Here is a 16,300-nt window from a genome sequence, read left to right on the forward strand (position 1 = left end):
CGCCGCCTCGCGACATAAATTACAAACCGTCCGGTGGCGCCGCCGAGTGAGATAACCGCGAACCAACCCGGAAATCAATACATCGGAAGAGAAGTACCCGGATAATGACATCAGCCTAAATTATTCTCCATTTTACGGATTTTCTTTCTAAATTTACACGTTTTCAGGGCTGTTAATATACGACAACGATGTAAGTAACTGCGCTCAAGGTTTTAAACTACCCCCTGAATCGAAAAAACTATCATAAATCGTCGTTCGATCGTCAGATTTCACTGGAAACCGACGTGAAAATGTTGACGTGAAATGATGATTCACTGAAAATTTGACATTTCTCGTATCTCGTAATGTTCAGGCCTCACACATCCACATCGAGATATCTCGATGTGGAATCGACTGATTTCATTTGTTTTTTGACCGTGTGTTTAACCAACCCATTACACTGCCTGATCTGAATTATCTGAATTAGCATTTTATGAGCAGTATTTTGGCTTTTTTGCTCGAGAGCAAATTTATGAGGGCGGTCTGCTGGCTGGGTGGGATAGGGGGTGGGCATGATGTTTAGGGATCGAAGGCGTTCTAGGGTATGATTTAGATAATGATTACATCTGATTCTAGTTTATGGTGGGCTTGTTTCAGTATTTGAGGAAAACTTAAAAATATTTTTAAGCCGTGCATGAAAAAATAGGCTGGATTGCAATTGCGTCATATGTATTTCGACAGCTTCAATGAATCAGTTTAAGTAAGATTAGTTGATGATAGATTTATTAGATTTATTTCGGAAATAATCAATTGTAAAATGTCGCCAGGTCTCAACCACCGACTGGAGCACCACCTCAGGGAGGCCAACCCGGGTAAGTTTTAAAATATCTGTCGTTTTGTGTTACAAGTGATGGATATATATATATATATGTACATACGCAGTGTGCCAGTTTTAATTTCCTTTGTTAAGGTATGATTACCCAATTCCTAACAGGAAACTAAATAGATTTCTGCTTAAGACGTTTTTATTATTTCATGCATGAGGTTTTGTGTGTGTGTGAATAGAACTGCTTTTTTCACAGTTTCCCATGCGTCACTTCCTCACATTTTTTCTGAGTATAGAATTTACGTTTAGAATTTATGTTCGCCTAAAATAGAATTTTGTGCTTTTCCATTGAAGCGTTGGGTGTCTCAGATTCAGTAAAAACCTTTAGTAATCGCATGTTGGTTCACTGTTCAGAGTAGAAGGAGGCACTGATGTGTGTATTTCAGATAAGAAAATGTTTGGACTGGGCAAATGGAATTAACGGGACTCAGGGAAAATCAGGCAATTTCTAGATTCACTTTTCAGAGAATTCTGATTCTTTTCTTGAAAATCAGGGAATTTGAATTTTAAGTACTTGCTCCTGTTGAGTGGGCACGAGGAATCTCTTGCAAAGAAACGACCCTCACTGAGGATTTATTCCTGGAAATTTTCATCAAGGGTCGGGGAACAATCCGGGGATTCCCTGATCTGTAATAACCCGAGGGAGATGTTGACTAAGGGTGGCCTAACCGCATGTATCACCATATATGGCTGTATTCTGGTGTGAATGCTTTGGTCTCGCAGCATAAGGCGCTGTAGTTAATCTTTGACATATTGGTTAATTTGAATAATTAATTATCGCCTATTTAATTAGCTGTTAATGAGCTATTTGTAGCTTCGCAGTAGTATATTCTGTATATGTAGTCAATTATTTATTTAAATGTCTCTGTAGTTGTAATGTAGCTAACCACTGTCAAACATGAATATATTTTACGAGATATTTCTTGTTTTTTATGTCAGATTTTGTGTATTTCTGAAGGTTCATGATTTATAAAGGATCTCTTATGTCATTGATAAATGTTGGCTGATAAAAATTCTTTTTCAAATTTGAAATGATCTGTGAATACATTAGTAGATAAGTGTTTAGAGTTAGCCCAGGATGGCTGTGCTGAACTTCCAGTTCATTTTCACTGAGTTTACGGTAATTCAGAACTGTTGAACTGAGTTCAGTGGATAAACTCAACTATTAGACCGTCCCCAGGAAGAAGTTATTATTACCTATTTAGAAAACTGGCCCCTGCATCCATTTCCAACATTGAGTTAAAACATTGAAAATGATTTTGAACTAAATAATTAATTCTAGATTCAAACTGAACTGGGAACTGTTTAACTGGGGCCTGAGGCTGGTTGCATAGTCATGGCTTTGTTCAGTGTGCAGCCAACTTAGTTCTATAGCTGATTCAAAAACTTAACACCAGTCTAAGATCACTTTGGCTCTATTGCCAGTCTAACAATTTGAGACCAGTCTTAAGATTTAAGACCACTTCTGGACTTAAGCCACAGTTATGCAACCAGCCCTTGGGTTTTAAGAATCGTGGAATCTTAGGGCCTACCTGAAATGAAATGCAACATAATCAAAGACAATTTCAAGGTTTTCCACTTTGTCTGATGTAAACGATTTTACTGTTTCTATTCAGGGCGACCGATGAGTAAGTAATAATAGTAGCATCATTTACACACTACTGATCATGCAAAACAGGGATTGAATTCAGATGAAACTTTGAATTCGATCTCTCACCGAGTCCAGTTCCAGAGTCAAGACTTTAAAAAGTCTAGTTGAGTTGATTTTAATCTCGCCAATCACCTTTAGGACTCTGGATCTGGCGACACTTTTTTACATATACTTTAAGACATATTTTAATGCATTAAACTTCTTTGATCTTATAATAACATATTTAGAAAGATACGTTTTTATCTGTGTGTCAATTAAATCCTCAGAATTATAGTCGGCATCTTGTTTGTGTGGAAAAAAATCGATCTAAACTTTAAATTCTTCTATTTTTTGCTCGGTTTCTTGAATTTTCGTAATTATCACGTTTAGGATTTTTACATTTTCAATCATCTCAGGTTATAATACATATCTATGCATTATAGAACAGAACATTTTCTTTTATATGTTTGTATTTTCTTCTGGAAATATATCTTTATGCTTTTGATGTTTTGCATAAGAATTGCGGAAAAAGTGATTTAGAATGTTCGTCCGTCATCATCATGGAATTTAAGTGAAATCACTTTTAATTGCATCAGGAAAGATTTTCCATATTTTTAGCACCGATCAAAAGTGTTTTTATCTTTTTCGAATATTTTGCATGTAATCATATAGAAAAACGTGTATAATATTCAAAATTAGCTTTAGAGATTGTAAAATCCAGATTTAGGGTCTTATTTATGGCGCCAGTTTCAGAGAGAGCTGTGGAAAATAATTTCGGTTATGAACTGGACTGCGATCAGATTTCGATGTCTAATTTATATGCATTTTGATATTTACAGGTCAGCTCCCGGAGTTCCGCAGGGAGGCAGTAAACGCCTTCAACAAACACAAGCGCAAGTCGACGAGGTACGAATGATAGACACAATGAAAATTACTGTACACAGTAAACCTCTTCTAACTATGACAAAAACGAAATTTTCTGATTCCCTCGTATTTCTTTTGTCCTGAGTTCGGCTATGCGAAGTTAACCGTAATTTTCAGGGTTCGATTGATGTGAAAAAATATGAAAAATTGACGAGTGCTTAAAAAAAATATGATAAGTTCCGATGTTTAATTAAAAGGATTTGAAAAATATGTAAAATCCTGAATTCATCAACCTGACCGACCCGTGTATTTTTTTTTCTGTAAAAACTACGAAATTTCTCTTTAAATTCGTTTTTTCTCGTAGGTTGTGGATATTATGCGGGTAAATGTCGATAAAGTTTTGGAACGTGATCAAAAATTATCAGAATTAGACGGACGTGCAGGTACGTAAACTGAGTCACAGTGTGTGTGTGTGTGTGTCGCTCATCTCAACCAGCTACTGAAACACATCCAGAAAACATGGCCGCCTTCATATTCCTCTCTATGACATCATCAAATCGGGACCACCGGCGTGCGTTTAGTCAAGATAACCCGATCAAAATTCAATCTACTTTTGTCTAGATTCTGTATAAAAAAAATAGATAATCACTCTCGATAAACTCGGATGGATCTTTAGACTTCATCATAATTCGTGGAATTTGAGAAATTATGGATAGATTTCAATTGAATCTTAGAACAAATCCGGCATCGTTGTCCTAAAATACACACTAGCGACACCTGGTGGTTCCTAGCTTGTCCCAAGTAGCTTGCAGAGTCCACATTGTCCAGTGATTTATGACTCATTAGATTTAGATTTAACTCAGTAATTCAATGATGTCATAGGAATTACATGTGGGCGGCCATCCTGAGCGTTTCTTTATCAGTCTGATTTTATTCCGAACCATTTCGGTTCAAAACGATCTTTCTATCCCTCAATCTACAGGTGAATAAGAAATCTTTAAAACACTGGATCCAGTTCCACAATTCTGAGTGAAGAAACTCGTTGAAATTGATCTAATTTTAACCACAGACTATAGTCCATGTTTTAACGGACTATAGTCCATGTTTAAATGGACTATAGTCCATGTTTTAACGGACTATATAGTCCATGTTTAAATGGACTATAGTCCATGTTTTAACGGACTATATAGTCCATGTTTTAACGGACTATATATTCCATGTTTTAATGGACTATAGTCCATGTTTTAACGGACTATATAGTCCATGTTTTAACGGACTATAGTCCATGTTTTAACGGACTATAGTCCATGTTTTAACGGACTATATTCCATGTTTTAACGGACTATAGTCCATGTTTTAACGGACTATATAGTCCATGTTTTAACGGACTATAGTCCATGTTTTAACGGACTATAGTCCATGTTTTAACGGACTATAGTCCATGTTTTAACGGACTATATAGTCCATGTTTTAACGGACTATAGTCCATGTTTTAACGGACTATATAGTCCATGTTTTAACGGACTATATAGTCCATGTTTTAATTCATCAGAGTTGTTTGAGTCTCTCAACTGTTGAACTTGGTCTTGATGATAAAATCATGGCTAAAATGCGCAATATTTTCTCGTCGCTGGAATTAGTTTTTAGTTCGCTGCATGTCGCGGTTTATTCGGGTCCTGTCAGAACTTTACTCTAAGTTGCGAACATTTCTCCATCTTTCTCTTTCGAAAAAAAAAAAAACACAATCCAGTTTTCGATCCTCGTCAGAATTTTCCGGTGATGGAATTTTTTTTTGCTGTCCGTTTTTTTGTTGAGTGAGATGAGTTTCCGTTTTTATTTTCTGTACAGATGCTTTACAAGCGGGTGCGTCACAATTTGAGGCGAGCGCCGGAAAACTGAAACGGAAATATTGGTGGAAGAATTGCAAGGTATTTTGTGTTAACATGCATGTCGTATCCCTCCCGCCTCTCCTCGCGCCTCTCCTCGCGCTCTCACGTGGAACCTCGTTAAAACAAAGTGAACCAGAAAATCTGTTGTTTCTACTGATTATCCAGTTATGATATTACAATCAAACTTGAAGTATTTAAGTCATTTCTGTCCGGCTTCAAATAGACACTAAGTATTTGGACTATTTTCAAATATTCTGGCTTGGAACAAAATGCTGAATTTGTCAGTTAGGTCCTTATATCCAAATTTGTTATAACGAATGTTCCACTGTAAATGTATATTCAACTCCTAGTCATATCTGAAATCAAGAGTTCCACTGGTTGGATTTCTTACATTTGACTCTTAAGCTTCATCGACCATGAACAAAATTTATTAGCTTAAGAGTCCAATTAAAACATTTAACCAGGAACTGGATTCTGATCCAGTACTGCTGGTACTGACTCGAATACTGATTCAGTTGCGTGGATACTGATTCAGTACTGCAGGTACTCACTCAGTACCTCCGTACTCACTGAGTATGGCGGGTACTCACTCAGTAGCATGGGTACTGACTCAGTTCCGTCGGTCTTCAGACCCTAAAAACATCGAGTTTTAAAACGGCACCGCTTCATTATATATCTTCACTTGCTTAATTTGACAATTGAGTTTTTATACTGGTACAGGTGACCTTGACTCCGTGCATGTCTGCCCAGGGTTTGCACGTGTTGAACTTGAATAGTCCCAGGGAATATTTTGAAAGTCGTCAGTTAAAACCATGGTTTCTAAATGTTACTATGGTGGATCTCAACTAGATTGAGGATTTACCCCTAGGGATAACTCTGATACTCAGTCTATGAAACCAGGCCCAGGGGCTGGTTCCATAGACAGGGCTTAGACTTAAGACTGGTCTAAGACAAACTTCGTTCTATAGCCGATCTAACAACTTAAGACCAGTCTTAAGGTTTAAGACCACTTTTGGTCTTAAGTCCTGACTATGGAACCGACCCGAGAAACTCAAATTTTTGGTTTAATCACTATTGGTTACTTCATATTTTCAATGATGAGCACAACATTTCAAACTTAACCGTTTCGAAGTAGATATCATCAAACTGACGCCCTTGATGGCTGTTTCAGAACAATTTCATTTGCGTTATTGGAAACAGTATTAAGTTATGAATAGCAACCAATGATTCCGAATTTTTGAGATGAAGAAAATGATGTTTTCAAGCCCCGGGGCGATGTTGAGAAAGCTATATTTATCAAGATGACGTTTGTTCAAACATTGATAATCAATTTGTCTCGAAGGAGAACGTCTCGTTCTATTCCTATAAATGTCTCCACACTTAACCTTTCAATCTCGTTGACCTTTAACGGCGTTCTTTGAGATGCAGTCAGTTTGAATCGCTGTTTCATATTTTTGATACTAGAGAAAATACATCACACTTTTCTAATAGTCGTGCTTGAATCAAGCTTTTCGGGTTGAAATGTTGCTAGAACTGTCGGGATCCTGAACTGAGTCCGACAGTGGTCTTGAATCTTAAGACTGGATCCAGTATTTTTGAAATGAATATTTCTGCAAATAGTTTCTCAGACTATTTCAAGTGAGAAATATTTTTGAATAAAAATCAATAATCAATACATTTATAATCTGATGACCAAAACCAACAATTGATGATTTAACAATTTTTCCCGACAGTTTTGACTAGTGGGATACCCGCAGTGCTACTGTGGCAATCGAAGATTCCACGTATGGCCCACCAGGTGTCGCTAGTAGTTACTCGGTCTTCGGCGTTCAATTTCTTCTACATTTCAATTAAAACTCAATTTTTTCCAAAATGAATCGATTATCGATGAAAACTAAACCGATATCTGAAAAGAAAAATGAATTGTATAATTGGTCGGTGCTGTGATAATATATGGATTCTGGAGTCTAAACATTCAGTTCAAATTTCATCGAAAATGAACTGATTTTGACAACGAACGACCTATTGCTCGTCACGCCATCTGGTGGGAAATCTGGTGTTACGGATTCACCATTGTTAAATCATCAACTGTGGGTTCTTTGCTCATAAACTCTGTGGAGATGAATATTAGTCTCGTCATGTTATAATCTATTATTATCAATTCAATGTTGTTCAGTGATTATTCTTATGTTCTTGTTGTTTTAAACAGAAAGTTTACAAGCCGGTGCCAATCAGTTTCAAACCGCTACCGTGCGAATAAGGAGGAAATATTTCTGGCAAAATTGCAAGGTTGAAAAATCATATTTCATTTTTTTTTTTAAATTCTTCTTCCGTTTGAAATTTCCGACTTTACTCTGAAAAAATGCTTCGGTCTTTCCGTCGAAACGTAACGGTTCTTCTCGGAAATATTCTCACTTTTCTCTCTGAATTCTTTCGGTTTGAAAAAAGAGAAAATTTAATTTCAAAAACTGCGACATTTTCTTCTAAAAGAAAAACAGGAAAATTAAATGTTGGAAGAAATTACAGAGTTTTAGGTTTAAGAATCAGATGAAATCACCAGAGACTCCGAACTTGGCATCCAAAAAAACCCACTTAAGGATGAATTCAACCCCTCTAAAATCCTGAGATGTGGAGATGACTGAATCACTGATAAATTTTCCAACATTTATTTTTGCTAGTTGAGATGGAATTCTTTAAAAGTGCATGCGATTTGACCTTGAGGTCTGTAGAGGTCGGTTGTGGGTAGCGTTTCATTTTCAGCTTCTCCGTGAAAAACTTTTAAAATTAACTGTAGAATTCTCTACTTTTCATTTGAAAGAGAAGAAAATCACTATTTGAAGTAGTTCTTTAGCGGCTAGGACTTTCTTAGTCGTCGGAGTTCGGGAGGTGGATTCATCCTAGATAAATCTTTCGGACAGAAGGTTTTACATCGGCACAATGACTTTCTACAGTGCTGCCCCCTATTATGGTTGCGGAATAAGGTAGCGTGCGAATTGGGAATGTTTTTTTTTTCTATCAGCGGTGTTGGTTATTAGGGACCCGGCTTCTACTACAGAGAAACCAAGGCTGGGTGCAGATTTAGACCCGGGGTCCGTGAACCCAGTTCCACAGTTCAGATTAGACTTTTAGATCTGACTGTAAATCGAAGTGCCCCTGTTTTATAAACTTGGATCCAGTTCCAAACAGTTGGCCCCACTCCGCGCGGTTGCGCCAACGCGCGGGATTTACGCGAAGTAGCAGAAACAAACATGGTCACATTTTGAACGTTAGAAATTGTACATGAATGGGGGACCTCAGTGGTTAAGATGGATCTTTGAACGGATCTCTGACAACTGACTACACTTCTACAGTCAATTCTACAGATTTAAGTCAGATTTCCACCAATATCTATGGAACTGGATACTGGTCTATGAAGACCGGCTGCTCTGAATGAAAATGGCCCCGAGAATCTTAAGCTGATTGGGGTTGATCAGTGGGCCTGCCCCACAGCTACAGCTGAGGAAGGAATCTGATGAACTGTCCAACAGCTACGGCTGAGGAATCTCTAATGAACTGTGGGTACCCATCTGCCCCACAGCTACGGCTGAGGAATCTCTATTGAACTGTGGGTACCAACTGCCCCACAGCTATGGCTGAGGAATCTCTAATGAACTGCACTGGTACCCACTGCCCCACAGCTATGGCTGAGGAATCTAATGAACAGTACTGGTACTCACTGCCCCACAGCTATGGCTGAGGAATCTCTAATGAACAGTACTGGTACCCACTGCCCCACAGCTATGGCTGAGGAATCTCTAATGAACAGTACTGGTACTCACCGCCCCACAGCTATGGCTGAGGAATCTCTAATGAACAGTACTGGTACCCACTGCCCCACAGCTATGGCTGAGGAATCTCTAATGAACAGTACTGGTACCCACCGCCCCACAGCTATGGCTGAGGAATCTCTTATGAACAGTACTGGTACCCACCGCCCCACAGCTATGGCTGAGGAATTTCTAATGAACAGTACTGGTACCCACTGCCCCACAGCTATGGCTGAGGAATCTCTAATGAACTGTGGGTACCCACTGCCCCACAGCTATGGCTGAGGAATCTCTAATGAACTGTACTGGTACCCACTGCCCCACAGCTATGGCTGAGGAATCTCTAATGAACTGTGGGTACCCACTGCCCCACAGCTATGGCTGAGGAATCTCTAATGAACTGTACTGGTACCCACTGCCCCACAGCTATGGCTGAGGAATCTCTAATGAACAGTACTGGTACCCACTGCCCCACAGCTATGGCTGAGGAATCTCTAATGAACAGTACTGGTACCCACTGCCCCACAGCTATGGCTGAGGAATCTCTAATGAACTGTACTGGTACCCACTGCCCCACAGCTATGGCTGAGGAATCTCTAATGAACAGTACTGGTACCCACTGCCCCACAGCTATTGCTGAGGAATATAATGAACAGTACTGGTACCCACTGCCCCACAGCTATGGCTGAGGAATCTCTAATGAACAGTACTGGTACCCACTGCCCCACAGCTATGGCTGAGGAATCTCTAATGAACAGTACTGGTACCCACTGCCCCACAGCTATGGCTGAGGAATCTCTAATGAACAGTACTGGTACTCACTGCCCCACAGCTATGGCTGAGGAATATAATGAACAGTACTGGTACCCACTGCTCCACAGCTATGGCTGAGGAATCTCTAATGAACAGTACTGGTACCCACTGCCCCACAGCTATGGCTGAGGAATATAATGAACAGTACTGGTACCCACTGCCCCACAGCTATGGCTGAGGAATCTCTAATGAACAGTACTGGTACCCACTGCCCCACAGCTATGGCTGAGGAATCTCTAATGAACAGTACTGGTACCCACTGCCCCACAGCTATGGCTGAGGAATATAATGAACAGTACTGGTACCCACTGCCCCACAGCTATGGCTGAGGAATCTCTAATGAACAGTACTGGTACCCACTGCCCCACAGCTATGGCTGAGGAATCTCTAATGAACAGTACTGGTACCCACTGCCCCACAGCTATGGCTGAGGAATCTCTAATGAACAGTACTGGTACCCACTGCCCCACAGCTATGGCTGAGGAATCTCTAATGAACAGTACTGGTACCCACTGCCCCACAGCTATGGCTGAGGAATATAATGAACAGTACTGGTACCCACTGCCCCACAGCTATGGCTGAGGAATCTCTAATGAACAGTACTGGTACCCACTGCCCCACAGCTATGGCTGAGGAATCTCTAATGAACAGTACTGGTACCCACTGCCCCACAGCTATGGCTGAGGAATCTCTAATGAACTATAACACGTCATGTTTTCAGATGATGTTAGTTATTGGTGGTATAGTGCTGGTTATTGTAATCATTATAATTGGTAAGAACAGGAATCAGCGAAATATTTAATAAACGGCGAATTCATTTTGAAAATTGAAACTATGGATCGTCTTCCATGTTTATTCATCGATGTTGTAGAGGTGACCCTGAATATAAAACACACCAAGTGTCGCCACCTACTGAGTGTTTACTATACTAACTAGCGTGGATGTATCGTTTATGTCGTGTATAGTTCACCGATTGTACCGTAGCGATTTCTCTTCCAAACCTACCACCAGGGGGCGCCTTTGAGGGGCTTAAGTCTTAACTGACTGACTGAACCTCTGAATTCGGATGTGTAGATGAGGTAGATGATCTCTGTCGTACAATCGGTCAGCGTTACGCACTATTGTTCATTATAGTGATTGAAAAACCAGCGATATATTTAATCATCATTAGGCACCAGTTTTATAGAATTCATACTCTGTCTATAAAACTGTGGCCTCAATGGTACAAAAATATACCACAATATGAGACGCTTTCATTGATTCCAGTTTTGAGGAAATTGCCGCAAGAGAACTTCAGAAAAAACCGGGAATATAAAACCTTGGGTTCTGAACAAACTGACGCAAAATTCTGTCCTAGGATCAGTTGAACAATCATGGCTGAGATTTACGCCCAATCTAAGACCATCTTATTTCCGAAGCCAATCTAACAATTTGACACTATATTTTAACCCTTTCAGTGCTTACTTATCAATACCCAAAATATAATTTTAAAATTTACTGAAAGGGTTTAATCGCAGCATTGGGGCCTGAACGAAAGAACCCTATAAAACCTCAAGTACTTGATCCTTTTTGAAACTGGTATAAATGAATGCGTCAATTACCCCCCCCCCCCCCTCAATATCCCCCTTCCCCCTCCTCAATACCCCTCCCCCCACCACCACCTACATATTATATTTGTATGGGATCTGATGATGATGTTAATTGATTTATTTACAGATGATGATTATAATGGGTGTTGTTATCGGCCTTGTTGTTATAGTGGTTGGATACTGGCTTTATACTAAGTTCCATACACCTGCCGCAGCTGCTGCTCCAGCTGCCGGAACGGCAGCCGGTACCGGCGCGCCGCCGCCCGCAGCCGGTCCGAGTCCCGCATCGGGCCCGGCCGCCGATTAGTCTCTTTAATCCATTTTGACTCCTACGATGCCCATTGGTAATGATAAAAATATCGAACCGTCAAAAATAACGATTCTATTTCGTGATTAGCTTTCACCGCCGCGTCAGGCGTGGTCGCAACTGATACTCACCAGGTGGCGTTGCGACCGTGCCGAGTGTGCATATTTCTTTGCATGTTACCTATCTGCATCATTTACGATTTTCTCAGTTTTTATCTTCGTCATTTTTCATTCTGATGATATTTTGTCTCTTTCTCTTCGTAAAAGTGTTTTCGATGATTTATCGCGGCTTCGCTTTAGTTTTTCGGTGACCCCTGGCTCCACACGGCCTTGCAGGGGTCACCGGCCCCGAACGATTTTGTAGAGATGCGCACCACCACCTGTTCTGGTGAACTTCAAAATATTCAAAACTTTTCGCTGAAATCTTAGATCGTAATTTCCAAAAAATTCGTCAAAACTTCTGGCTTTGATGGATGAATAAAGAATTAAAGAATAAGTTTTCGAAGCGCTATTTAAAGATGTCATGATGTAATATGACTTGATGAATATTGATAGAAGTAAATAAGACTTAGTGAACTGTGGGCGGGAATTGTGAGCCTTTCTGGATTAAAGAGAATCCAAACTCAGAATAATTGAAATTACTGATTCGAAACAAGCCTTGAATTTCTCCAACGCAAAACACTAAAAGTGTTCGTAGTGTTATTGATTTTGTTTTGTCCGTACAATATTTTTGCAAGAAACTGATTCTGAATATTCTGGATCCTGAGATAAATGTATTATACGCAGGTATCAATGTGCATCCTGGAACCCAGCTCTTCGTACATGCATCAATTGTTGATACCTGAGTGAGCCTAGCACCGGCCTAGTTCGAGTTTTAAAGTCCTGCTCCTCACCTCTCTGAGCTCTTACCATATTCAGAATCAGTTCACATAAATTCACTGTTAGTTAAATGTTGTTTTATTCACCGCGTTTTTTCTCTCTCTCTCTGAAAGTCGAGCAGACGACTTTCGATCGACCAATCACCATCGAGCTCTGGACGCGAGGATTTTGAGTTGTTTTCGGTTTACCTATGCCGTCACATTTGAGCCACTGGCGCGGTACCGCGGTTCTGACTTGTGTTCACGATTCGAATCTACTCGTACCTTACAAATTGCATCCCAATATCGTTATCTGATATAATTTGAACTTTGTCAAGCATCTCATATCTCAGAATTTGTGGTAAACCTCTTGTCCCATGAGCAATCATTTCAGAAATGTTGCTGGCAATGAGAGATAATCCCCGATTACTATGACCGGTCTGCATTAGATTCATCTGTTCCGGAACAACAGACTAGAAAGTGAAACTGAACCTGGCACAATTATTTATTTCGAGTTGGCAAAATGACCAAGAGAAAATTGAGACAAAAATTTTTCTAATTGGTCACCATAGCATAAAATTTTTGACCGAATTCCGCAGTTGTTGGATTTTGTTTGAATCTAGAGTTGATTTTGATTAGAAGTTGGCTCTAGATTCAAATTCCGATTGGGAACTGCGCAACCAAATTCTGACAGTTTGTTTAATAAGAAATGTCCAGCTACAGTTGAGTGTAATGTACGCCGATCTTGTGATATCTGCACGGCGTGTTGTGTTGTGACTTTGTTGTTTTATTTTGTATATTTTATTGTTTTATAGATGTGGATTATTTTGATATCTGTGATAGTAGTTATTTTAGTCATTATCATCGGTAAGTATATCTCGCGATGCTTCATACCGACACCTCATGAGTTGAGATTCTAAAACTGTCCATCTATTGCAATCGGTAATGTCCTCAATTTTTCGAGTTCATTAAATAAATCCCGCTCATTTTGTCGTCGTTTGAAGCGTCTGCTTTTCATTCAGTGTTATTTATATTATACCAGACCCGGTTTCATACTGAATTCAAATTTAAATCTATTGGAGTCGGGTGTTCTCGGTCCAGTGTCGTGAAAAAGTTAAACTGAAATTTTCGGTTTCGTAGCTATCGGCTATTTCATGTTTTCAATGATAACAACAATATCAAGACTTCACTGTTTTGAGGTTAAACTTTTTCATGAAATTGGACCCTTGAATATTATATCTATCTGTGGAAAACACAGAAATTCTTCAATATAGTCAGTTATATGCGGGAGGCTTTACTCTTCTCGGGTCGCGACTGCTAATTTTGCGTCGAGCCGTGTTTCGATTAGTCTCTACCGATTCCCAAAATTCTCTTCTGGCCTACGTCCGTTTCGACCAGAATATGCTCTACCTATTCGAAAATACTAGAATTGACTAGAATACGTTCAATGTGTCTGAAGTTTCAATCCAATCGAAGAGAAAACAGAGAAAATTTCAATCAATCCAAGAAGAGCTCAGTCTATTGTATACAGAAATCAAAAACCACTGTATTACACCTGTATCGAATATTACGAGGTGACAGGTTTTCGCTTTATTTTAATCTGACTTTCTTTTCAATACGTATATATATATATATATAAGACACTGTCATCCGATGAAAGCATGAAATTTGATCTATTTTATATCGGATCATCGTAACGAATGACGAATCAATATCGATCAAATCGATCTCAGCCTCGACTCGGAGAAAAAACTGTTTAAATCTCCTTACGAGAAATACAAACATTTGTGACGCGTACAACTTAAGCTTTATTTGACTTGACGAGATTATTTTTCTTCTATTTCAGTATGGGTAGTGCTTAAAAACAAGAAGCAGACATAAAAAAACCAGTGAGGATTCGACTAGCTACACAAATATATGCATATATTTATATATACGTGTATATACATATATGTATAGGTATTATGTATATATATATATGTGTATATATATATAATATATATGTATATATTTTCTGGTTGTTCGGAGGTTCACGTTTGTGGCGACTCGATCATCTTGTTTACGATACGTCAAATAGTTATTCGTGCAATAATTTTCTCCCGCCCCTCGCCCTCTTAAGAAAAAAGTCGTAGGGTTTGTTGTTCGTTTTCTTCTTTATTCCGGAAGCCGCGTCCCTAAATTCCCGGTCGCCACACAACGCGTAACTCGGCGTGTAGTCGACAGCGCCTCCTGGTGGTAATCGACGAAACTCGAGCGGACAGATGTATAGAGCAGATGGACTATAGGGGGCGCTGTCGGATTGTGAATAATGAACGAATATCCAAACGTAATAATATATTGTGTAGCGAATTACTCGATGGTAACTGAATGCGTATGGAAAAAAAACGTCGAAATTTCAACAAACAAAAAAAATTACGTCTAAAGCTGCACCTTTTGTCGTGAGTGTCGGAATAGAAACCCATTATTGTGTATTATATAACAACAGAACAAATTATTATTCATGAAGGGAAAACCTAAAAATATGTAATCATTAATCGAATGAAAGATTTTGTAGCGAGTTTATGTCATTATCTCCCGTTGATTTTGGTTTATATACAAAACGAATCTTTCTTTCTTTTTTTTTGATTTATCAGCGCAAGGTTCGACAGTTGAAATGTGCACCTTTTATATGATGATTTTTGTCAAACATATGTATATGATGTAATTTTTGTCCCATCGAAACGAGAATTGAACACCGCAAGAGCTCGGGGGGGGGGGGGGGTCGAGTTTAGTCGTTGATGGGGCTGTTCGTAAAGTGTGTACGCATCCATGGGGTGAGGGATGTTTTAGAAATTACTCGCTTCTCCCTATGTACATAAAATGCTTAAGATTGTTATATTTTGCGTATGTAGTTTAAGCACAGCCCCTCTGACTTCGTAAGAACTATCGGGTAAATTGAAATACGCTTTAACTCTGGGGCTGGTTGCACAGTCGTGACTTATCGGTAAGTTCAAAAGTGGTCTTAAATCTTAAGACTGGTCTAAAGTTGTTAGATTGGGCTATAGAATTAAGTTGGTCCTTAGTCTTAAGCTGTGAGTACGCAACTTGCCCCTGGTCTTATCTTCAAGATCTTTGAAACCGGCCATGCACAAGTGAAACCAGCCCCGCAGTAGTGGAACTGGCATCGGACTAGTGAAACCGGCCCCGCACTAGTGGAACCGGCATCGCACTATGGTGAAACCGGCCACGCACTAGTGGAACTGGTATCGCACTAGTGAAACCGGCCCCGCACTAGTGAAACCGGCATCGCAATAGTGGAACCGGCCTTGCACTGGTGGAACTGGCCTCGCACTAGTGAAACCGGCCCCGCACTAGTGAAACTGGCCTCGCACTGGTGAAACCGGCCCCGCACTAGTGGAACCGGCATCGCACTATGGTGAAACCGGCCCCGCACTAGTGGAACTGGTATCGCACTAGTGAAACCGGCCCCGCACTAGTGAAACCGGCATCGCAATAGTGGAACCGGCCTTGCACTGGTGGAACTGGCCTCGCACTGGTGGAACCGGCCCTGCACTAGTGGAACTGGCCTCGCACTAGTGGAACCGGCCCTGCACTAGTGGAACCGGCCCCGCACTAGTGAAACCGGCCCCGCACTAGTGGAACTGGCCTCGCACTGGTGGAACCGGCCCTGCACTAGTGGAA

General features: G+C 40.1%; 1 protein-coding gene across 3 annotated transcripts; it reads left to right on the forward strand.

Moving 5' to 3' along the window:
- Positions 1–72: 72 nt before the first annotated feature.
- On the forward strand, positions 73–14,576 carry LOC141909337 (vesicle-associated membrane protein 3-like). Of its 3 annotated transcripts, XM_074799752.1 has the most exons (8): positions 86–190; positions 807–851; positions 2,482–2,493; positions 3,335–3,401; positions 3,724–3,802; positions 5,208–5,287; positions 13,435–13,486; positions 14,466–14,576. In XM_074799752.1, coding segments are annotated over exons 1-8 (372 nt in total). In that variant the 5' UTR covers positions 86–188; the 3' UTR covers positions 14,501–14,576. The 3 variants fall into 3 exon arrangements, with proteins under 3 accessions (XP_074655855.1, XP_074655853.1, XP_074655854.1); XM_074799753.1 differs by lacking the exon at positions 2,482–2,493 and having other exon boundaries at positions 14,466–14,574; XM_074799754.1 differs by lacking the exons at positions 807–851; positions 2,482–2,493 and having other exon boundaries at positions 73–190; positions 14,466–14,561.
- Positions 14,577–16,300: the final 1,724 nt, after the last annotated feature.

The sequence above is a fragment of the Tubulanus polymorphus genome, chromosome 7 (assembly GCF_964204645.1).
Source record: "Tubulanus polymorphus chromosome 7, tnTubPoly1.2, whole genome shotgun sequence".
In the NCBI taxonomy this organism is placed as follows: domain Eukaryota; kingdom Metazoa; phylum Nemertea; class Palaeonemertea; order Tubulaniformes; family Tubulanidae; genus Tubulanus; species Tubulanus polymorphus.

Bases quoted from the DNA above. Each gene is read 5' to 3' on its own strand.
- LOC141909337 (XM_074799752.1), top strand. The intron at 5,288-13,434 runs GTATTTTGTGTT...ATTGTTTTATAG, and splicing joins ATTGGTGGAAGAATTGCAAG to ATGTGGATTATTTTGATATC. The intron at 13,487-14,465 runs GTAAGTATATCT...CTTCTATTTCAG, and splicing joins TATTTTAGTCATTATCATCG to TATGGGTAGTGCTTAAAAAC.